Source organism: Struthio camelus, chromosome W, assembly GCF_040807025.1.
Source record: "Struthio camelus isolate bStrCam1 chromosome W, bStrCam1.hap1, whole genome shotgun sequence".
NCBI lineage: Eukaryota > Metazoa > Chordata > Aves > Struthioniformes > Struthionidae > Struthio > Struthio camelus.
In genome coordinates this window covers 42,715,366-42,739,738 of record NC_090981.1, presented here as the reverse complement: position 1 = coordinate 42,739,738, position 24,373 = coordinate 42,715,366, and the positions used below count along the sequence as shown (strand labels likewise).

At 38.7% G+C, this 24,373-nt stretch overlaps 1 protein-coding gene across 2 annotated transcripts in view; it reads right to left on the bottom strand.

Moving 5' to 3' along the window:
* Positions 1–14,618: 14,618 nt before the first annotated feature.
* The window catches only part of LOC138064158 (synaptic vesicle glycoprotein 2C), a 182,105-nt gene continuing 172,350 nt past the window's right edge, over positions 14,619–24,373 (bottom strand). For both annotated transcript variants that reach the window (XM_068925551.1, XM_068925550.1), the window contains one exon: positions 14,619–16,525. In XM_068925551.1, coding sequence (XP_068781652.1) covers positions 16,342–16,525 — 184 coding nt within the window. In that variant the 3' untranslated portion in view covers positions 14,619–16,341. The remainder of the gene's footprint in view (positions 16,526–24,373) is intronic.

Genomic DNA, 24,373 nt, shown 5'->3' with positions numbered 1-24,373 from the left:
ATTTTTCCCATTGAAGTCAGAGTCCCAGCAAGGCTTGGTTAAATCCTGCCTGCCAAGGTACCTAAGAAACCAGTTTCTCTGCTTGAATGGGTTTTTTTAAAAAGCATTTGTTCAAAATGGCTTGGACAAATGCCCTGGATCCTGCAAAAGTGGCAGAGTTTTGCAAGACAGAGGTGGTAATCTCTCTCCAAGAACTCTGCCAGAAAAGAGCTTTTTCCATTTGTCTGTTGGAATAAATATTTATTCATTTAACAGAATACTTTGGAGTGGAGTGACTCTCTATGTCTAGACGTAATGAATGATCATAAAAATGAATTCAGAACTGTTTGAAAGGAGGCAACATCTGTGCCCGGCTGTAGCAAGCAGATTCAGCAAGAAGCATTCTTTACCGGGCTGCATGTAGCAAAAGTAAAATTTGGATCGTTTCCTCACGTATTATCTGTGAGCTAGAAATGCTTGCGGTGGAATTTGTTTTTTCGGTTTTGTAATATAGCGTGCCTCCTTGCGACTGCATGTGCCTAGGGACATTCCCACTGTGCTAAAAGTCCATTCAATTATTCACTCATTAATATATCATTTATTTATTACTTTCTCGGCAGAGCACTAGGAGCTTTACTTTTAAGGGTTCCAGGTGACAACTAAGGCAACTTCACAACTCTTTCCTGCCTGCCAGCAGTTACCCACAGATAAAGCACAGACTGAGCTCCCATGGATTTCCACTAGACTAACTCTGGCCTTCTTATTTCCACCACTTTTCCACTGGCATAGCTCCAGTGTTTTGGAAAGCTCCTCATTATTCGCATTAGTGCAAAAATGAAGAAAGTGTCTAAAAGACTGACAAATTCAGGCTCTGAGAGGCTAAAGGAGAAAATCTAATTTCAGCATCCAGGACCTTTTGCAGAAAACACAGTGTCAGCAGCCTCCTCTCATTTAGGTCAAAATGGCTTCAGCTTCAGTCACTTTCCAGGAAGCTGCTTTGTTGTTACTCTAAAGGGAAAAGGTATTCCTCAGATAACGAGATCCCAAATCAGTCACAGCTGTGAAATTAAAACCAGTATCTTAAACTCCATATGAAAAATAAGGAGAAGCTCATGGAGGTTGTGGGGGACTGGGATCCTGATGCTGGCTGATGGGGTTATGCCAGCAGCACTTACAGAGCGGCTCCCAGCCAGCCTCAGCTCGCGACCTGCTGGAGGAACCCTAAAGCGTGGCCCAGGCACAGCCCGGGCGTCCCTTGGGTGGCGCATCCTGAAGGCCATGGGCCCTGCGGCCCCCAGGCAGCAGCCTGGTGGGAAGGCTGCTGTGGGCAGAGCGTGCTGTGCTCCTGGGGATTGAGGCCACGGGCTCACACACGGAGCCTCAAAGCCATGCAGCCCTGGAAAGGACTGTACTAGTAACCTTGAAACTGTTTTGTCAGCTGACTGCAGGTGTAGGCAAGCGCAACCTCTAAAGCTGATAATGTTCTGTAATTTTTGGACTATACCTGACCCTGCTATTCAGCACTTTGGCCACCCTCCCATCTTCTGCAGAGGGAGGTTCCCAGATCCCTGGCTACTGCTTTGGCTCCACCACTTCCAGTTTCCACTTCACATTTTCACAGTAGGATCAAAGGCAGTTGTAAACTGTTGGCAGATAGGAGATAAACAGCCAAATTTGTGTATTTTCAATACACAAATACAGGGACACGTAATAACAGATAGAGTGGGGTCCTCATCAGTTTCCCTTCTCGAGGTCCCACCAATGCACACTGCTAATTCCAGTTATAAGGGAGCAAAAAACCATGTGAAATCACTCTTGTTTTTTACCAGTAGAATTGTTAAATATCTCTTTTCAGTGATTGATTGCTGTTAGATGATTTTCATCATGCTATTTGCAAAGCTGCATCCCAGAGCAAAACTTTCTGGCAATTACAAAGCTCCTGAAAATGCCTGGTCAATTCAGTCAGTGAGTTAATCTCTCCCTGAGTGGCAGAGGTAAACTAGTCCCTGGCCTAGGATATTTTGCTCGCCCATGTTACGAGGTACATGTTTCCCTGTCAGTAAGCATACCTGCAAGCTCAGGTTCTCAGCCAGCTTCTGTGCACAGTGCAATACAGCTGAAGCTCTAGGCAAGCTTTATGTTAATAAGATCTTTCCTGACCCTTTTTGGTAGGTATTTTTCCTACTCCACCTGCAGGTCAGATTGGAAATGGCACTATACCAACGTGGACCTGAGTATTTTCAATAACCAGACATGGCTTCTGCAATAAAACTAGCTCCCCCGACATGGCCAGCATTCATGTTCCTGAAGGAAGGGAGGGTCCTACGTTGAAGCAAACACATATTTTTCCTTGATTTCAACATTCATGTAACGACAACAATGCAAAGTAATATATTTAGTCACGGAGAACTTTTTAAACAGATGTGTGCTCTCGTCCATTTATTTTGTTAGTTTATGATCAGTCAGCAGTCCTGATATGCTTTTGCCAGTCTAGTCCAGTTTTTTCCCGGGTTCCCTGTGTCCATTTGCATTTTATATATATTCTAGCTCACAAAACACAGTACAACAGCCCTACCGAAAAGGAAGTGGAAGACAGGTTGGAGTTCACACTGACTATATAATACTGATATTCCTGTAACTCAATCTTATTGTTCTCTGGCCTACATCAACAACTTTACCAGCAAGGCAATAGCTAGTGGCCTCTTTTTTTCTGAATGGAACCACCATTTTATTCTAGTTTTTAAAAACCTCTGATTTCAGATAGACTGAAACCACAAAGTCAAGCTCCTCTTGCATACTCAGAACTGGGCTGCAGTGTAGTCTGTGCTACTCTGAGCCTTGAGCTCAAGTAGCCTGAGCTTGTTTTCTCATATAAGTTTAATACAGACTAACAAAACAAACATTTCTGCAATCCTATCATCATGAATGGAATAGTATGGGAACATATTAATAGATAACAGTTCGCTAAGGTCCACCAAACCTACTGGATGGGAAATAAACTTAGGGAAAAAAGATCTTAACTGCTAGGCAATCCTACATAACAGTAGGATTTCCTTTCAGATGTTCTAGTTGTTCCACCAATGCTGCAAAATACTGTGTGTAGGCAGAAGCCTGAGTCTGCAAGGGAGTCATGTGTAAGGAGAGCCACGCAAAGCTCAATGACGTAACAAATACAAGATTCCACTAATGGCTTCACTTCCAGGGCAGCTGAAAGTGATTTACTCTTGGTTTTATCTGATTTCTCCTTCCTACCCTCTGTAAAGTCCACCAGCTGATCTGGCTGCAAAACACAGGATATTTTTATTTAAAGTCAAGAGCCCCCTGAGATTCCCAGGGTTAAGTACTTTGAAGTCCAAATGGGCAAGCTTACACCCTGTTCCTGAAGAAAATTATTTCCCTTCTCTGTCGGAATTTGTGACTGTTGTAGGTGTTTAAAGGCAGGCACTAGCAGGAGTACACTTGAAGGGAAAACGTGGCTTTGCTTTAGATATAGCACCTAAAAGAATCAGGTGAAAATTCTGTAATTCCAAACTCAGTTTGGAGTTCCTTGGGTGAGGAGAGGAAGAAAGTCCAGAAGAAATGCAAAAAATGGCTCATCCTTATCTTCCCATACTCTCCTTTGTCTCAGGTATATTTGGATGTGTTCCTTTAGTAAGGAAATTTCTTCCCTTGTTTAATGAGCTTTCAGTGTTGGATGATTAATAAGGAAAAACACAAGTAAATGTGTTATGATGCAATCTATTGTAAAATCCACGATTCAGAGCTATGGCAACCACTGATGAAATTAGTGTTGCTTTGCTATGATCCAAGTCTGTGCGTTATCATATATATATTTTTTTAATAAAAATGCCAATTGCCTTTACAATCCAGTGGAAGAGCTGAGGCTAGATCTATAGCCTAAGCTATATCTGAGCAGAATTCAGCCAAACTAGTTAACACACTTAACCAACACTTTAAGTCATTACAGGAGACATTTCACACTTTGTTCTTGCCACTAATGATTCTTAAACACATATTTTTTTCAGCATTGGGTGGTATGCTTGAAGATATATTTTTACAATTTTCCATTCTGTAGTTAGAAGTGCTGTAGTGCCATGGCTTTTCTGACAGATAACAGAAGTTACTCAAGGCTTGATAAGACTGACACTGGTTCGTCTTCTCACTGTCAGGGCTGGAAACATTGCCTAGATGGATTAGTGCAGGCATTTCCAAATTTTGTTCAGGTACTATCACTGGCAGCAATAGTTGCAGCTTCTGACACCAGGTCTCAACATAGGGATGACATTCAGCTTCCTGAGCAGAATTCATGGGGCACTTTGAAGAAGGCCATGCACCATAGTGCAGTCAATAGTGGTATAGTGGATCACAGTGTAAGAACCTCTGTGTTTGTGTAACTCAATAGCTATAGACATTGATGCAGTCAGGTCCTTTCTTTAAGCTCTATGAAATAGCAAGGGATCTCTCTGTAATATGGTTCTTGATGTCTTCCCAAGCTATTTTGCGTATATAATACTAGTCTGCAATAGCAACACAAAATCATTCCTGCAGTAGCAATCAGACCAATTTGGTCCACTTCAAGAGCTGGAAGTAACATGATCCATCCACGTGCTTTCTGCAGAAAGAGTGGATTCAGCTGAGTATTTGGAGAGTTTACATATAATGCCATGAGCAAACATACAGAACGGCACAATTTTCAGTTCAGCTTATGATCCTTAGGAAAGGCTATGGGGACCTTTGAGCCATTTTTTTTTGTTTGTTGCCAACATCAAGTGTATATAGAAGTTCTAAATATGACTAATGGGGAGAGGGAGTGATTTGGATCAGCTACTGATCTCACAGCACCCTGACGTATCATATGCTTAACTTTATAATTGCAATAGATTAAATAATAATCAAAACCCAGCTGGCATGCTAGTTGAATGCAAACCACATGGAGGGGACACATGATATATCTTCACATTCAGTGTCAGGTATACGCAATGCCACGTTCCACAAAATGCTGCCTTCTCCTCTTACATTTGCACCCACAGTCTCTATGTACTTGTGCTCATTCAAACAATACAATGGTAAGCGCACACGCGCGTGCACACACACCCCCACACCCCCACTCTAAATTAAGCAGCTAATGCTCTAAATTAAGCATCACCCCTTTGCTAGAATAACTGTGTTAGCCAGAAGTCTATTTTTCTCCAGTTCAGGCTGACACAGGTATGTCTGCAAAATTCTTCAGACAAATGCAGAAATGACCTCTTTGCAGGATTATGCGCTACATTTGCAAAACTGCTCTGAGCCCTGTTGACACAAGAATCCTTTGCTGCTGAAGGTTTTCTGCAGACCAGATGAAATTTCTGTAAGGTATTTATGAAGCATATGTGCAATTCTTTTCCCACACTCCCTTTTGCATTGTGATCTTCTGCACAAAAGAGCTTAATTTCTTCCCTGAATCAGGAGACTAGGAGACACAGGCATAAAAGCTTCATCTCCATTAGATGAAGAGACCAGTATAGTTACACTATCAACCCCCTTCAGATGTAGATAGCTGAGGGCATAATTTTAAGAACACTTTTAACACGGATTACTACTTTTGCTGGTAATACTTAATAAACAAAGAATTTTCTTTTCATGCTCTACCACAAATAGAACGAACTCTGGTTGCCAAAGGACAGTCACAAATTCACATATGTCCTCGGTTGCTGGGTTTGCAGACACTGCTTTGCACAGTTGAGAAATGCTTAAATTCACATGTAGCCTCACTTTTCCCTACTGGTGACACAGCTGAAGAGGCTCATGTGCTTTGTTTATTCCATCATCTGTTTGGAATAAGCTATATTTGGAAATGTATTGCTGATCCAGCCATGCACATGGCAGAATATAAATAACTCAACCTTTTTTTGTTATTTTAAAACTACCACATTTGATCAGTTGATGCTTTTCTGGGGCTTTTAGAGCACAAATGCAATAAAGAAATATTGCTGTTGCAGGGCTGGTTTGTTTTTTTGTTCTTTCTGTTGGTGGATGCCAGGCTCTCATGGAACCATAGTTTACTGTATAAATGCCTATCAGTCTTTCAGATGCACAGATTGTTATACCTTGCACCAGCATGCTTTTCACACAGAGTTAGATTAGACCTTTTGGCTGATAACATACCCATGCAGTGCCGTTATGTAGTGAAAGACCAGAGGTCTATTTGTCCAATTATATGCCATAAAAATATGAATCACAGATGGTTAACTAAAGGGGAACTTCGTCTTTTGCAACCATAGCATATTTTACTCTGTCTTTTTTTATGGTGTTCATTTATATTTCTTTATTAACTTGTACCATATTTTTTAAAAAAAGTCTTCAACTTCTATTACCGGCACTAAAAATAAAATACATACAGAGCCTTCATAAAAAAGAACTAGTTAAGACAGTTTTTCGTATTTTGGGGGTAGTGAAGAATGATGTTCTAGCTATCAGCACACCTGATGTATATTCATTGCAGAGAACAACTCTTTATTTGAATATAGTGGAGCAAAAAATGCCCCTTTATTAATCTGATGTACACTAAATAACTTTGCATTTCTTACATGGATGATAAATATTTGGCAGATAAATTTATAAACACTTCCACATTTTATAGATTTATACTGTACACAGTCATCCTACACAGCGCATGCCCTTTCACAAGTATATAGACAGCTTTCCTCAGGGGACTTAATTGAAACACTTGGTCAAATATCTTGGTAGTTGGCAATCCGACACAGAGAAGCATACTAGAAAGATGAGTTCACAATTGTACTGGCTGGACTTGAAATGGAAAATTCAGAAGTCCGAAAGGGAGAAATTTATCAATGCACACACACATGCAAGCACATATATACAACAGTGATGACTGTAACCCGCATTACCAGAAGATCACGCAGCAGTAAAAAAAGCAAACAAATCAAAAAACAGAGAGGTCAGGACCATTGCCAAGATCTTGTTGCAGATTAGTATATCTGAAAGTAAATATGTATAAATGGGAATTCAACTTCAAAATATCTCATTACTGTATATACAATATGTACATGTTTTCTCACATTAAGAAATAGAGAACATCTAGGATTTTTCTTGACAACAGATGCACACGAACACACCTGTGCTTTTGGACGCTAAAGACAGCTTGCCAAATTCTGCTCCCAGTTGGTTCAGACCAGTTAGCAATTTCAGTGGAAGTTTAGTGGGAGAAACTGGCAGCAGAATATAGCTCACAAAAAAAAACGAGGAAAGAACACCCATTTTCCTTCTGTTGCTTAGCGTTAGAAGATGCTAACTAGTTTTTAAGAAAATCAGTACCCTGACAATGCTGATAAATTACAGCGAAGCCAAGAGCTCTACTTTCAGTACCTAGTGTTTGATGCCTGATTTTTGCACATATTTATTTTGCTGCAAAGGAAACTGCCAACTTAAAAAAATCAGCTTACATACACTGAATTGTCACATATATTTGAGGCCAAGTACAAGACACAATTTAGTTGTTGCAATGTCATGCAGCCGAGGGCTATGCAGCACTTCTGGGGAATTTTGTAATTGTAATACAACATATTTTATAAAATAGCTAAAATAAGCTATCAGTTGATTCATTAGGCATGCAACATGAGATGCTATTACAAACTCAATTACTGGTTAGGAAACATGTTGCATTCTTAGGGAAATACCAGGCTAAAATTATTCATGTGAAAAAAAATAATAGGGGATAAATGAACATATTTCTCTCACCTCATAAATTCCAACCTGATAGTATACACAATCAAGTACATAACACACTCATTTTTAGAATGAGAAAAGTTAAGATCCTGATCCTGCAGACTACTCCGCTGATTTAAACGGGAATCAGCTAACACACACATCACTGCTTCCATGCAACAGTTCATAGGATCAAGGACTAAAACACTGGGAAGACAATAAACCCAACTGCTAGCAGCATGGTGTATTTGTTCTGCTCTTTATAAACAAGTTAGCTTTCCTGCAGCACTAGGTTCATACCTGCTCTCATTTTTGCTGCAAATGCAATTTCACTAGTGAAGTGCTGATGGAATCAGCAACCATACCAGGAAGGATCTGTGGCAGGAAGAAACAGGAAAGAGCTGTAAGGTTTACACAAAAAGGATAATGGGATTTTGTTTGTTTTTTGTAAGATTTCTCTCCAAATTTTAATATTCTCTTTTTCCTTCAAAACTATTGGTTTTAATCTATGTTTACAAATTTCCATATGGATAGTAATATCACCAACTGTTACTTTAAATCCAAATAGTAACTTTCTACTTAAAACTGTCCATTCATGATCACTACTAGAAACTGGATGCTACTCTATTACTCAATGAGTGCATGTTTTCCTTCTGAAAAGCGCCAGTACTTTCCAAAAATACTATTATATGAGCACCACTGCCCTTTTATACTCTCTTTCCAAAGTTTGGTTTAGACTGGTATTTAGTTTGTCTACTCACAGAACACAAACAAAAGTTGTTAGCAGCTTGGGTTTCTTTTAATTGTGGTTTTAATCTCACTATAAATGAGTTAGGTTTCCCATAGCAAATACACTTTGTTAATTCGCCTGAAAGGAATACACTCTTTTTTCTGATGATTCCTTAGTTCTGTGGCATGTGTGCATGCCCCCCACTGGAGGAAGCACACTGAAAAGAGTGAACGTCTTGAAATTAGGAAAGGAGAAACGCAATAAATGCCAGAGCTTTTGAAAGAACTCTCTCCAGCCTCACTGCTCTGTGTGAGTGTGTGTGTGTGCATGTGCTGCTATTTTAAGCCTGGATTTACTTGCATTATAGCTGGAATTACTTTATACAGCACTAATTACTGAAGTAGATCTTTGTGACTGTTAATCATTAATTGAAAGACACCCTGGCAATGGCTCTGTTTCAGGCTGGTCAAAGATTGCTGATAAGACGAGCAGTAAACAATTGTATAACCACATTACTAGAACGACAGAGCTATGTGTGCAGAAACAATGAAAAACATACAGTACAGAAAGAAGACACAGACATTTTCTCATACATTACACAGAAGCTAGCAAGTTGAGCTCCACATGGAACATCTTTAAGGACTTTTTCTGAGTAAGAAAAAAAGAACTTATAGGATTTTGAGTTGCTGAGAGTGCTGTGTCAAAGCTTTTCGGCTAGTCACTGGAACATGACTAGTGCCTCTATATGGCGAGCTGTTTTGCTGTTTGGCACAGTGTGGCTGGGGGAAGGGTACAGCTAAGTCAAAGCTTATTTTTCAGACCATTTCAGGAGTTCTCTTCCAATGATATAAAGGTAATGGCCAACTAAGATGAATTTTGGCATCACAACAATTTTTTGCATGAATAAGTAAATAATTTTGTAAAAGGAAATGAGCAGGATGATATTTGTATTCAAAGCGCAAATCAGGAAGTAACAACTAGTGACATCAAGAATGAGATCTACTTAAGATATAGGGTTCCTAAGTCTTATACCCACCTGTGTTATATATACTGGTATGGGGATGTGTGTGTGTGTGTGTATGTATTTATGTATATGCATGTATATTCATCCACATGCACATGTGTCTATATATACATCTCTCTCTTCACTTGCACCTGTATAATACCTCTTCTTTAAACTACAGTATTATATAGCTGCAGGTTAGGATTTAAAGAAAATGGCTCCCCAATTTAATAATAACTGAATCCTAGGCCTTGAAATCTTACTATTTATGGCTTGTATTTAATATGATTCCATTTTATAATTTTTTTCCCCACACTCCTCTTCCGAAGATCCACCTTTTAATTGGGCAAGATAGGTCTACCTGAACTTCACAAATAACTTCTACCACATTGCCAGCAGGGGACAGGCCTATATTTACAAGGCAGACATTAAGAGTACAGAAGATACGTTTTACGGGTTAGGAAACATGCCTGCTGTGTCATCAGAACAGCTAGGTCACAACTCTGGCTATAGGCAACAGGTGAAACTGGAACAACGTATAAGACATTGGACTCAGAGTATTACACTTGCAATGAGTTATGAGCGCTGCCCATTAGTAGCAAGTAGTTTAAACTTGCCTAGTCAGGACTACTGGCAAAAACCGACTGGCAGGTGTTGGATGTTCAAAAGTAGAAAGCAAAAGAGGAAGCAAAAAAGTAGATGCTTAAGATCCAAGAGAAACGAGCCTGGGTGGCTAGCTGCGGAGAGAGTGACGAGAACCAGCCTGCCAGCAACGTGGCGCTCTCCCTCGCAGCCTGCTGTGCCCAGCTGTAGCTCAGACAGAAGTGCTGGAGGCCAGTGTATCAGGCAAGACCTCTGGTATTTCCAGGACTCCCACAGACCCTCTGTTATGTGGCATTAAAATGTATAGCCATGAATATGCTGGGAGGGCAGGGACAATATTATTTTTTGTCAAATCATCCTCATTCAAAGACCTTGCAGACTTCTTTGCTCTCTGTGGTTGCTGAACTGTGCACTGGTTAGGAGTAAGCGATGTATTCTCGACCCTTCTCAGGTAGGGGAGATTATTAAAACTCCACACCCAGAAACCAATTACACCTGTATTTTTCCTTTTTTTTTTTTTCTCCTAATTTGTGTGTGTATAGTGGGAGGAGAACTGTCAATAATTGCTGCTATCATTTTACTCATTTTTAGTTAGAAAGGATGTCCTCCCTGGCCTAGAAAGCATGCTACATATTACTGGCTAGTATCTTTGGAGATAATTTGACCTATGGTCAAACAAGAAAAACCAGTCCAGTCTACTCTGCCTATTCCTATTCCTAACATGCTAAGTCACTGCATCAAAGAAAGGTCCTGAATGTGGATGAAGTTCTGTATAATAATTTTAGAATTAAGAGGAGAATTTAGAGTAGGATTAAATACTGAAGTATCCTTTTGCAGAAAGAAGTAGGTTATTCACTACTGCAACAAATACAAAGAATGCAAATAACAGTGATTCAAAAATATTTTGAATCACTTAATTGAAACTGTCAATTTAGAAGAAAACAACTGAGCTGTGATATAGAAAGCAACAGGCTGATTTCAGTATATGGACTGGCTGTAGACTGGATTAGAGTAGGTGAAGTTACAGAAGACCTGCAAGTAGCATTACAAATTGGTGCTTCGTATTTAATTCAGGTTCTGATATGAGTTCCAGACTCGTTGGTTAATAAGTCTCTGCTAACTCCACATCACTGCACGAGCCCTGTCTTGCCTCCAATCATGCGAAAGTCTCTCTCTTCAGGCTGTGTTTCCTGAACTAACAGCACTGCAACATACTAATTCAGGCAAGTGCTTACAGTGAGGTTATTGAATAGGAAGGCAGGAAATGTAGAGGAAAAGCAGCCTCTCAGACTTGTTTTCTTCTGGAATATGATTATGGAATGTGTGCTTTCCTTCAAGACTCTGGAGGAAGTGGAGCAACTCTTTTTTCACTTCTTGCGTCGCGTCTTTGACCCTAAGTGCAAACATTCATCTTTAACCTTGCGACTGAAATTTCAATTGCATTTCCAGGTTAATATTAAACAGATAGCATGGCATGCAGGTTGTATTCACTTGATATTACCTTGTTTGGGTCAAGAGGTCTGACCAGATGTAAACATCTCTCTCTGACTAATGAAGATGATTTTAAAACTCACTATGGGGAAGAGGACTGAAGCCCAGCTCACAGAGGCTATCCGTAGCCCTGTTTCACCGCTAAAAACCAGAACGAGTGGATGTGCCTCAAGAGGAGGCTCAGGCAGTTACATGAAGCTGAGGTTCCAGAGTGGCAGAAAAAGAAAATGAGAAGAGATTATAACATTTCCTCCAAATGGAGCTGTGCTAGATGCACAGACAAGAAGATTCCTCCCTGTTTCCAGTCACCACACAGCAGCAGCTGACGGATCCAAAGAAGGGTCGTTCTGTTAGGGGGCTTCTCCTTGTATTAGTTCAGCCTTCTGGCTATGAAACGAAACATGGACTCTGGCTGCTTCACAAGAGGGAGTTTTTAGTTTGTTTTCTGCCTTGGTTTACAAAAGGATGACCTAACTGCAAAAGGTAAGTGGTAAACCTTGTTACCGAATTTTACTATGAAGTCAGAAGCAACTGAGAGCATGACGAGTGAGTTGTAACTGTCTTTAAAAGTGGACCCCTGGTAAGAAAAGCAATGTGGGATGAATGAATGAAAGGTAAGCATGAAGAGAAAGACAGCGGAGCTTGAGTTAGCAGTCTTATGCTGTCCCACCTTCCTAAGACAATAAGCAAATAGGAGGCTCCTGGAGCCATCAGGAAGGAGGGCTAACAACTTTTTCGTCTGTGGCTAAGTGTTGCAGTATACAGCTCTGGAAGGGCACTGACTGAAATCAGGCATAGAGGGAGAAGGCTTCCCAACATGTCATTGATTAGCAATCCACTTCAGCACTCCTGAAACCATGAACACGTAGTCCTGATTCGCTTGCTAGCGGTCCCCGCTCAGCGATAAGCGCAAGGCATACCAAATATTGTAGTGCATGCTTCAAAGAGACAGGGTACTAACAAGAATATAGCCAACTGGGTTAAAATGTCTGAACACAGTGAACAAGATGCTTTGAAGAAATGAGGGTCTGTTAAGCCAAGCTCTACTACTCAGCAATCTATCATGAATAAAACTAATGAAAATAAAATTTCTTTGGCAAAAATCGAAACGTTCTGCTGAGAGTTTTCAAATTTTAAAATATTTGACCAGCCGATTAATACTATAATAAATGCTGTTAGTCTTCTGTCTCTTCAGGGGCCACTTTACTTTGCATCACTGTTGCCACTGTGGTGAGCCTATAAGCTTTACAGCAGAAGGCCACTAGACCCTGCATCTTCCTTCAATTTAGACTGAAAGAAGTTTCCAACTAGTAGTCACTCAGTTCAGTGACCCCAACAGAAATAGGAAGTTCTGATTATATGTGTTTGACAGCTCTGATATACAAACACAATCAGGTTTGGTTCTCTGTGTGTATACAATGTAGTTATGTTGCCTTATATAGCAGTACATGGCTTTCTCTTTTGAAGGTATGTGCAAATGACCTGTATATCATAGGGATATCAGGGATCTAAACAGGCCACTAAGTGACCCTTTGTGTGAAATATAAATGAATAGAGATAGAAAGGAAGTGAAATTCCTGTTGTCCAGCATTTATTACCTGAGATTGCTTTGGAAGCTAGGAAAAAAAAAAAGACACATATTCACTAGAGACCAGCCAAACTGCTTTTCCTTATAACCTAAGTAACACTCGGGCTCAGATCTCCACAGATTAACTGTGGATTGTAACCACGTATTCCTAGCCTGAAAGTACATTCACTCCTTTTCTCTTTATGGGATACATCTTTACTGCACTCGGGCCCAAACTACTCGATTGTCCAAACAGCTTTCATGCTGGCTCACACACTAGCTCAAACCTGTTGAGCCAACCGGCTCACCAGCTAGGGGAAATTCTAGCCTTAGGTTTTGTTTAATATGTTAGAAATGTTCAAGGATTTTTTCTCTTTGTTCTTCTCTTCTGTTTACTTTTCTCCTCTTTCCCACCTGCTATTCTCCTTTCTTCCTTTATTACTTTTCCTGTCTTGGAGCACTCACTCTAATCATGGACCAAGCACAGTCCATGTTGTTCAGCATTTTGTTTGTCTTTACTGCTCCCTGCTGTTGCTATATTCCAAGCACGGGCTCTCATGCCGCTAGCTTCACTATATCCAGACTTAACCATATACTTATGATGTGGCCAGGATTTAGTATAAGAACTAGTACTGAAATCAGCATAATTTTACATGGAGCAAGATTTTAGCATATTAATCCTGAAGTAGAGCCTTCAAAAATTGAACCTTATTTTCCTGTGCCCCATTGCCTCCACACTGGTCAAACGGCATGATGTATTGGATCTGGCTGCTCTTCAGTATTACATACAGAGGTGGACAGAACATACTACTTCAAGTGGACAGTGCACAGCATGACAACATAATTTTCCATTGCGTTGATGTTCACTCCAAACATGTACAGAGGCTTCAGATTTCAAAATAAGATGTGCAGAAGTACAAGCAGGTGGACACATGCTACTAATGAATGGCACAGAGAGGCAGGGCCAAAGGCAAATATAATTCTCATTGGGCAAAACAGCCTTGAAATAATATTAGGACTGTGACAAGTGGACAAAAGCCACAGATGCAAAACTAAGTATGGCATTTTCTTCTGAACTTGGAACTTGGTGAAAAATAATTCTTTCTCTCTTCTTCTTTTGAATATAGTTTGGAAATTTAAAAGATATGTTTAAATCAGATTTAAATATAAAATATCTTATCTCAAAAATTTGGACTGCATATTGTAAAATAAGCATACTTCCTAAACTTTGTTTCTTCCTATATCACATTTAAATTATCAACATGAAAGCATGCTCACTAATTTTCAGTACTGGTGCTTCTTAACTTAACTACCTTTCTCATTTGTTAATATCAGAAAAACACTTTCTTGGCTAGTATTTTGATGCTACAGTTTAGCATTTGTTCATAACTGAAATTTAACTTCTAGACTCAATACATTAAAATAGTTAACTTTACATGTAATGAATGAATGGTCTTCTTATGTGGCCTGTCTTTTTCTGACTCTTTTAGTAAGACTGTGATGATGACTCACACAGAATGCAGTAACAGATATTACTACGCAATAGTAAGTAATCCTCATATACGAGAAAGAAAGAAACATTCAAGCAATTCATGCATATATGTTACTATATGATGACCTTACCTGAAAGGCTAATTTCTTTGGCAATGATTCAGCCACCTGACAAAAGTTGTCAGGCATAATTTTAAAAAATACTGATAAATTTTCCCTTCTGTTTTATACTACATTTGTTCTTTGAAACTTGAAACTGCAGACAGTTCATCAGCTGATACAAATTTTTTTAGCTCCACTGAAGGCAGTGACAGTTCCTGCCATCAGAGGATCTGCCCCTTCTTTCTGCTAATTTTATAGGCATATCTATATTTAATTTTTAACGCTAACATTTTGAAGCAATCCAGTACTCTTTCGGAGGCCAGTAGGACTAGTAGGGAACTATTTGTTATAATCCAGAACGGTTCACATCATATGGCTTGGAAGGGATATATACACGACCACTCCCTACAGCCTTGGCATGGCCAATTTCTTAACGGCCTTCTTGAGATATATGAAAGTGTTAAATAGTGAGCTATCTCGAGAACCATTACAAATCAGTGGAGTAAATGATCATGTGATGAAGTGTATAACGTGTGAAAATTATTAAGGTGTTTTTATTATTGCTTTTCTTTGTTTTGCTATTGTTTTCAAAAAAACCAATACATTTGTTTTGAGAGTTTTTAATTAAATCATACTGTATGTTGAAGCTTTCACCTAACTACATTAAGTAGGTGGCACAATATTACCTCATATTTGTATAACCATTTTATGACGAATTAAAAGGATAAATAGCAAAAGCACTTTTCTGAAAGCATCTTAGTTTTCATACAGTTCACTGGCCTGACTCTCTGTTTATTCATACTTACAATAACATAAATATTGGTTTTCAGAGAATCACTTCTGGAGAAAGACAAATTCACTGTTTTAAAGTGACAAAAATATTGCAGATGCCCACAAGCTAGTAGAAAACAAATATTTTCTGGAGGACCAGTGGCAAAAAGTGAAAGTGCTTATTCTATTATTCTTTTTTGCTCACCATTATGAGCTTTGTTCTTCCCTGTAGTAGCTGTTACCCTCTCCTCAGCAAATATGGGGTGCAGCTAATGGTCTTTACTCTAGATCAAATCTACATAAAATGGTTTCCCAAGAAACAGGTACTGCCACTGCTAAGGCCTGCCTCTGCCTCTTTCTGAGAATGCAGGAAGTTTCTACCATTTAAATATAGTCACCCAATACTGATGCAGTCAAAACAGTTTCCTGATAATGCTGCATGCATTGATACATGTAAGATTAACTTTTTCTGCACTAATAATGGTAAGTAATTGACTTGCAGGTCTGTATTGTTACAGAAGCTCACAATGCCATGGCCAAATTTAGCACATATATTTAAATAATATGACTGATTGCACTTTAAATATCTAATTATGGCATGATTTTCATCTTCCTGAACATGTCTCTGAAAATGTTTAAGAGGTAGCTTTGCAGTTTGAAGTTAAGTTGTTTTAGATAGCAAAGTATGCAAACAAAAAAAAAAAGAAATTTAGAAATTTAAAACTTTCATATACAAGTTTCTAAATCTCTGCCACTCCATAGTATCTCATTGTGTGTTTGATTTCCGCCATCTGAGCACCCTGCTAAGTGTTGAGAATCTGAAGCCTTTGCACCATCAGTCAGGAGAGTTGACATTTGTACAAAGAAGGAAATAAATAATAAAATGGCTTTTTCCAGTTACATCAACACCTGGGTTCTTGTGTCAGGAAGCCGAAGTCCTACCAGACCTCCACATACTAGAACAGTAGAAGCAAGGAGAATAGGGATTGCTTTGGTTATACCAACAAGGGAACCAAATATTAAGTTTCCAAGTACAGCTGCTGCTTTGCATAGTGCATTCAAAAAGCCAAAGCCTGTTGCCCTAGAAGAGAAAACAGAATAAAGTTAAAAATGGGTGAAATGGTAAAGCCTTTGAGACATATACTCAGCGGGAATAAATCCCCAGTATCTTAAATAGAATTTATGCCAACAAAGATTCTGCCTGCTGGCTTTTTAAAGTGAAATCAAAGCTCAACTGTTATAGCATTTTATTGAGGCAAATCCATTCTGCTCCATCAGGGATCAAAACGTAAAATGAATGACTGAAAAAGTACCTTTGCACCTCTACACAAGAACAAAGGATTTGCAAATGGAAATTCAGTAACAATGCTGGATTGGGAGTCAGGAGATGGGGAAGATTTCGAGTGCTACATGGTGATTTGGGAAGTCATCAGAGTAAGAGGATGATTATCCTGGAGTACTGAAAAGGAAAGCATTTCCCACAGATGATATACATGGTCAAATAGCACTTTCTCAAAGGGCTAATGAGACCTCTAATAATAGTAAATGACTATCTCTTAGGGGTAAAGAGACCCCTAACATAACACACAACACATAACAAAAATCAACTTGGGCAGAAGAGGTATCTGAGAAACTCTAGAGAAAAGGGAAGGAAAATGGACTGCCAACAGAAAGGATGACTCGGGCAATTTAGAGGAGCTTTCGCTTCGTATAGGTGTGATTTTATTAATATTTGGTAACTAAACCAAGAGTCACTGATCTGCATAGTTTTGGAAACAACAATATGCAGATATACTATGCAAACTGCTATCATTTAAAAAAAATATATTTTGACACAACTGCGTGATTCATAGTTTCAGGAATAACCTTGCACAAAATGTCCCAACAAAAACATCTCTACGATAGTAGAATCACATTCCTCAAATCTCTAAGAAGCAAAAAAGAGAAAGACTATTCGGAGCTCAAACTGTGCTCACTGGGATAAAATAATAAGAATCAGGAGGATGATAACTTTCTTCAGAACAAAATGTTTCTTTCTTGTTAATATTACGTAGGATTGCCATCAGAAGGAAAAGTCTCCAGCCTAAACACCAGGGATTAACAGAAATACTAATGGATTGACCGACTAAAAAGAGTCTTAGTGATCAAACTGAGGCTGACTACAAGGAAGAGGAAGAAGTCCTGTGCTCAGACAAGCCTGAATTTCTAGGAAGTAAGTCTAGGAGATCCTTAAAAGCACCCCAGACAGATCTCAAAGTAAGCAGGCTTGGTTCTTACTGAGAGCAGGGATATAAACTGTCTCTGTTCCTTCCAGCACTGGACTCTCATTACGGAAAGGCAAACCATGGTATCAGAGGAGACAAAGTCCTCTCCCTCAAGCCACAGATGGACATGGCCACAGCCCAGAGTGTCATTAGTTCACCAACTCTGCTCTTTTGCAAAGTTGGTCACTGGATCTCAATAGTTTTGATCAGTCAGGCCCTTCAGTGTCCTACCTCCAAGTCTCATGCTGGGGGAGAGGTAAAAGTTTCTGTCTAGTTCACCAGGATAAAGGTTTTTTCAGCACTATTCACGTCCTCACAAGCTGTGCTTTAAACTGTCCTTCAGAATTATATCAGTCCTGATGTACTTGAGGACACTGTTCCAAAAGAATGATGATGGTAGATCTGGACCCTGCTGGTATACTTCAGCATGACTCTAGTTTGCTCTAAGAAGCTAAACTCAATGGACTTTTTTAGTTAATCAACAGAGTCAACTTCAGAATCTGACTAAGATTCAGAATGTTTGCAGAACAGAATTAAAACATGAAAAAGATTGGTTAATATATCTTCAAAAAGCTAACATTTTTTCAGCTAACATTAAGTATTAGTTTGTCTGTGGTTGCAGACCAAAGTCGACCCTCTTCTAAACCATTTCTTAAGGAATTAAAATCATAAAAGTCAGTGCTTACGCTTCCAGTGTTAGCTCTGAGTGCTATATGCCTTTTCTGACCTCAAGAGAACATACAAGTTAGTTTCTTTTGCTGTGTAATTATAATCATATTTTATTCATTAGGCCTTTGGCCATATGTCTCTTGAAGCAGACAGCAGTGTTTTGTGACTCCCTTGGTCTCTTTAAAATAGCTGAGATTTAGCAAAGTAACATTTATTTTGCCTGAAGTAATCATAATTCCTCTTTGTGCAAAACATGGTACCCCTTAACATATTGCATGATTAGAAATATCCATGATATCTGCAGAAAGAGGGATAGTCCTTTGGACAGCAGAGCAGAAACTATCCAGAAACCCTGGTTGAAACTGGTTGAAAAAGCAAGCAGAAGACGCTCAGATATGCCTCCTGAATGGTTAAAGCCCTTACTAGTTCAATTAAACCTGCCGTCCTTACCCAATACTTACTATCAACAAATCTAAACGCGCACATCCTGGAGGTGACGGTCTTCAAAGTGACATGATCTGCTGCTGGACAGAAGGAACAATGCAGACCCATGAGGGCTGCCTGAGAGCCCACTGCTGAGAGCAGCAGACAAGGCAACTTTGAAAGTATTGCTTTGTGAAGCTTTCTGACAGAAACACTTGTGGCAATTCCTTGAAAATGTCCTCCTCAGAGGAAGAATGAGCAAGTTTTAGGAAGACTTCTGGAGAAATCAGTCCAAAGGAGGAATGAGAGACGGGCTGAAAGAAGCGGTGAAGAGCAACCCTAACGGAGTAGTCCTTCAAAGCCCATGAAAGAATAAGATCAAACCTCTACCACAGAAACATCTGCACTATAAGGGCAGATAAAGCCGAGCACCGGAAGAGTGTCTGAAGGAAGCTGAGCAGAATGGGCAGAAGCTACTGACAGTGAAGGAACTGCAGATTGACGTATCTCCTAGGGTGAACCTGATAGTGGAGATATGGAGGAGGATTAGGAAGAGGAAAGACTGGGGTGAGATATACTTCATCACATACAGATAGGAAAAGGTTAAAGATAGCTCAGCCTGGAAAACAGAATTTGTCTGATGGGGTAATAACAGGCTGCAACTGTTTTGAACAAGTCCAGGGAAGAAGGGGATGAAATGAGTCAGAGCTGCTCCTATTTTGGCCTTGTTTGTGCACAGAAGATATTTCTAAAGTTATAGAGGTGACTGGCTGTGATCAGTGTCTGCAGGTGTAAATACGATTTCTTTGGCTCTCAGTACGGAGGTGAGACCAAACTTGTCCTTAATAACAGTTAAAGGAAAATAATAACATTCACATAGAAAAAATGGACACTTAGCCATCAACAGCCTCAATATATTCAGAGTGTTATGAGAACTAGCAAAAGAATATATACATCTAGCTAATATAAATTTGGACAGAGATATGGGCACGAAATATTTGGAAAGGCACCAGTACAGAACATATGGCTAAGCTTTACTTATGCTCAGTGCTGTTTTATATTCCCTTATAAAGGAAAGTTGTTTCACAGCTGCCATTTGCTTGCATCACTTAGTTATAACATGCGTCTGAATACAATTTTCTGAACAATTTGGACCATTTATTTTCAAGTGCTGGGCTCTACAGATAGCATATTCAGGGCTGCCACTATAATCTAGAACTATTATCAGTTCTATATCCAAGACTGCCATATTAAAGGAAGAAGGTAATTTTGTAATACAAAATATTGAATTTTACAATATTTTGTATTATATTAAATATTTTGTATTTATATCAATTTTGTACTTGTTATTTTGTATAAGTTTGTATTAATTTTGTATTTGTATAATTTGTATAAAGTTGTATAAATTGTATAAATTAAATTGTATTTGCGTAAATATATGTATTTGCATAAATATGTGTATTTTTAATACATTCTGTATAATTATAATTCAGTTATACTTTTGTTTTTTGTATTTTTGTATAAATTTGTATAAATTCGTATAAATTTGTATAAATTTGTATAAATTCGTATTTTGTATAAATTTGTATAAATTTTGTATAAATTTTGTATAAATTCTGTGGTTTTGTATTAAATATTTTGTATTGGAATTTCTATAATACTGTATAATATTTGTAATACAAATACAATTTGTAATAAAAGGTAAATTTGTAATATTATAATACAACATTTCTTATATCTGAGCAAAAATAAAGCAGTTTGTTGGCACTGAAAATCCAGTTCTGCTTTGTAAATCTAACTTACTCAGTTTTTCCAACTGTAAGAGGTTGTCATTAGTCTAACCTCATTAATATTAACAAATTGCCATGAAAAGAGCAAGATAAAGTAAGCCTATTTTTATTGGCTTGGCTGTTCTGATGACATAAAATGAACAACCCAGCAGCAATTCAATCTTTTGATCTTTAAGCATCTTCCAGGCATGTCTTTTTGCCTAAAATATATAACGCGCACATCAATTTGCCTGCTCACATCCACTGTGACAGAAACAGTAAGATTTTTTTATAGGCTTAAGTAAAATGTCTAATTATACAGCTGTTGCTACCTGTACCTCGAAAGCAGTATCACTGTTCAACATTCTCCTGTTATATCCTTCAATTCTAATACTGTGTTTGAATGTGAATTTGTGGTGCACTCAGAACAAAGTCATTGAGCAAGCTGTTGAGGGATAGGGATGGTAAATTCAGAACTTATTGGTTTAATAAACAAACATCTTTCTTAAAAAGTGCTTGTGACTCAAATCAGCTAAAATCTGTATTAATTCATCCCTTCATAGTACATTCTACTGAATTCAGAGGAGTAAAAAAAGCCATGCAACATACATACTGCAATACACAAGTCTTCTCCTGCAACATTAATACAAACTTGCTATACTGTTTCAGGAAGGTGCTGGGGTATACAGAAAGTCTGCAAATGATCAAAGATATTGCTGTGATGTGTCATCTCAGCATCCTGAATGAACTAAGTGAAGAAATTCAAAAGCCTAAAGTCATTACTAAATATACCAGTCTCCGTTATGTTGATCAGTTACTGGGCAAAGCACCGGCACAAAAACCTATTTCTGAGTCCATAATAATCCTCATTATTGGCCAAGGGACTTCAGTAGCGAGAATCCTTTGCCCAGTTAGAAGATGTCAATAAATCCCCCAAGTATATCAGTAAGACTCTGCTAGTGCATCAATGTGGACTTGCTTTAAAAAAAAGTTACAGATTTCTGTAATGCGAGGATAACAACGCAAAAGTTCTATGAGAGTGTCAGACCTGCAAGAAAGCTGGATGCTAGGAAAAAAGCAATTTCTCCAAATGTATTTTACTTCAGGGGCTGGGAAAGCTGTGACCAAGGAAAGCAGCTGGCTTCCTTTCACCCAAGCCCCACATAACAAATGGCAAGAATCCAAAACAGTTAAAAACAGAGGGATTATCCAACTATTTAGATTAAAAGAGCTTGTTTCCCAGTTGCCACGTATGCTGCTTCTTAGACCAGGTGCTTATATACCTAAATAAAATACTTTGGCCCCACTTTTCCACTGCTTATAGTCAGAACACTTAACAACTGCATTGTCCTACAAGGGCCTTTGGATTGCTCCTGAATGTGTAGCACAGATATTTGATGACCTTCGTGGCAGAGCTAGTGCTGAACCTATCCAACACTTTACAAAAGACTCTGAATATCATTTTCATGCATGTTGATAACATTGAAACGCTATGAAAACCATGAGTTTTCTGAATGTGCTGGGCAGTTTTCTGAAGTCCACACATTTTCAGATGATAGACTGGCCAGTTACAGCCTTCACTGTGCAAGTAAAACCACAGACTTTGCCTTTTTGCCTTGGACTACTAATCCATTAAGTTTGGTTGTGAATCCCTCAAAATCAATGATTCTAACATCCTGTATGTAAGTATAGAACTGGAGACAAACTAGAAAAAAACAGTCAAAGAATAAGAAAGGCCTGCTTTCTCATATCTTTGCCTTGATGGAAGAGAAGAATTAAGTCATTTTGACAAATATGCTCACAAAGAGAACAAAACAGTTAAAAATCCAAAACCTTTAAGCCTTTTTTATTTCATAATCCCTGAAAAAATATTTCACATGAGTTTATTTGATGCCTTCCGCAAGACAAGACTGGTTCAAGGCATCCAAGGTAAAAGATAAGGATTTCATTTCAAATTAATCCTATGTGGTTCCATATTTACAAGAAATCAGTGGAACAAAAATAAGATAGTAAAGAAGGACTTCAGAGTAACACTGTTCAGAATTTTTCCACAGAAATACGGTCTTGCCAAAAATAAATAAGTATCTAAGATGATGAATGCTACCACAGTGAGGGAGAAGAGGGACTCTAGAGCAATCCCAGGGTCTTTGAATTTTCAAAAGCCTCCAGATATTTTGGTGGTAAGTGTAAAATATACATAGGAAATAAAGAATATCTGCCTAATGTTCTTTGAGTTGTTAGGAGACTTTAGTGTGACTGGGTAAGAAATCAAAATCTCTAGTAGCTAAACAGTAAACTATTTTCAGTTCAGTGAACAAGGTAATGGTCATTATTCACAATGCCTGCTCTGCTGGGAAAGAAGAAAGAAACTGCATAGCTGAAGAGTTTCATGTCTTAAAAACACCAATATGAATCACAGCAAAGTGCAGCTGAACCACATCCACAGGATGGCAGCAGAAAATAGCAGTCAGGAAGTGCACTGTAAGTTGATGACTTTGCTATTACAACCGAAAAGAACAGAAAATTTCTCTTCTGACAGCCACAGCAATAAAATGTTGGACTTACGATATCCTGTGAATAATGGTTATGAATCTGGCTGGAGATTCTCAAGGCTCAAGAAGTGAAGCAAAAGATAAATATATAATAAACTGAAGACAGGTGACTTATTTCCTAATTATGACTAAACCCTTATGAAGTTCTTTCAGAGATATTAAAAAAAGGCAGAACGGGTTTTCATTTCAGACTTCATTTTATAGCACACCTTGAATTCTAAATATTCCCGGCCAAGATTCAAAAGCAGATGTCTGGCAGTCCTAGTAAAACTGATGAATTGTTGGTTACTTGATGCAATCTGACCTTGATTTACTCTGCAGGAAATAGAAGGAGGTGACTTATTGTATTCCAGTATCCGTTTAGGTTTGGCTTACTTGTTGTGCCCACTCCTTAACAAGTCCTGACTTACAATCTTGGTGCTTCCCAAGCTAGTTCACAAGACAACATTTATCATTCATGTGAGTGCAACGACTGTGTTTCAAAGTCATTAAAATCTCCCTAAATGTTATTTCTTTGGAGAGCTTTAACTCTCTTCCATTCATATTTGTACTACAGGCAGACCTAGGCAATTGTGCAATGTTATTCAAGCCCCTTGGGCACACACATTACAACACAATCTATAATTACTTCATCACACGGCATTTTTTTCCACATCATTGTGCCAGTGCACAGAACAAAGGCAGCTTGAGGGATAAAAGTTATATAGTGAAGGAAACTTGCTTTGCCTCATCTGTTGCAGAAGTTGGAAGGTGCACTGTCATTGGGGTTGGGGACTGCACGATGAGAAAGCAGAGGCTCATGGTTAAGGTAGTTGAACGCTGTCAAGAGAAATGAATAATCTCTGCCCCGTCACAGAATATCTGTATGATGCTAGGCAAGTCATTTAAGCCAAATTAAGTGTTCATTAAGTATGTGTTTCACATTTTCTGGGTGCTCAGCTTAGCACTTTCAGATTTGAGTTGCTGAAGGGCAGAGCACTCATAGCTACAGTGGAAGTTATACTTTCAGCCCATTTCCTCCTGTAAAATGCTCAGTAGCTGAAACCCAGGCCCCATATCTGCCAAATCAGGCACCTAAAGTCATTTTTAACAATATTATCTTTCTCCTCTGTGCCTCAAGTTCTACCTCACCTCATTCAAGGCAGTGTTCAGAAAATACACTAGGTTTATGAAAGAGTAAGAAATCACTCTAGGAGCATCCAAAAATGCTTATGAGAAGTTTAACAACTCTCCTATAAAGCAGAGCTTCCAT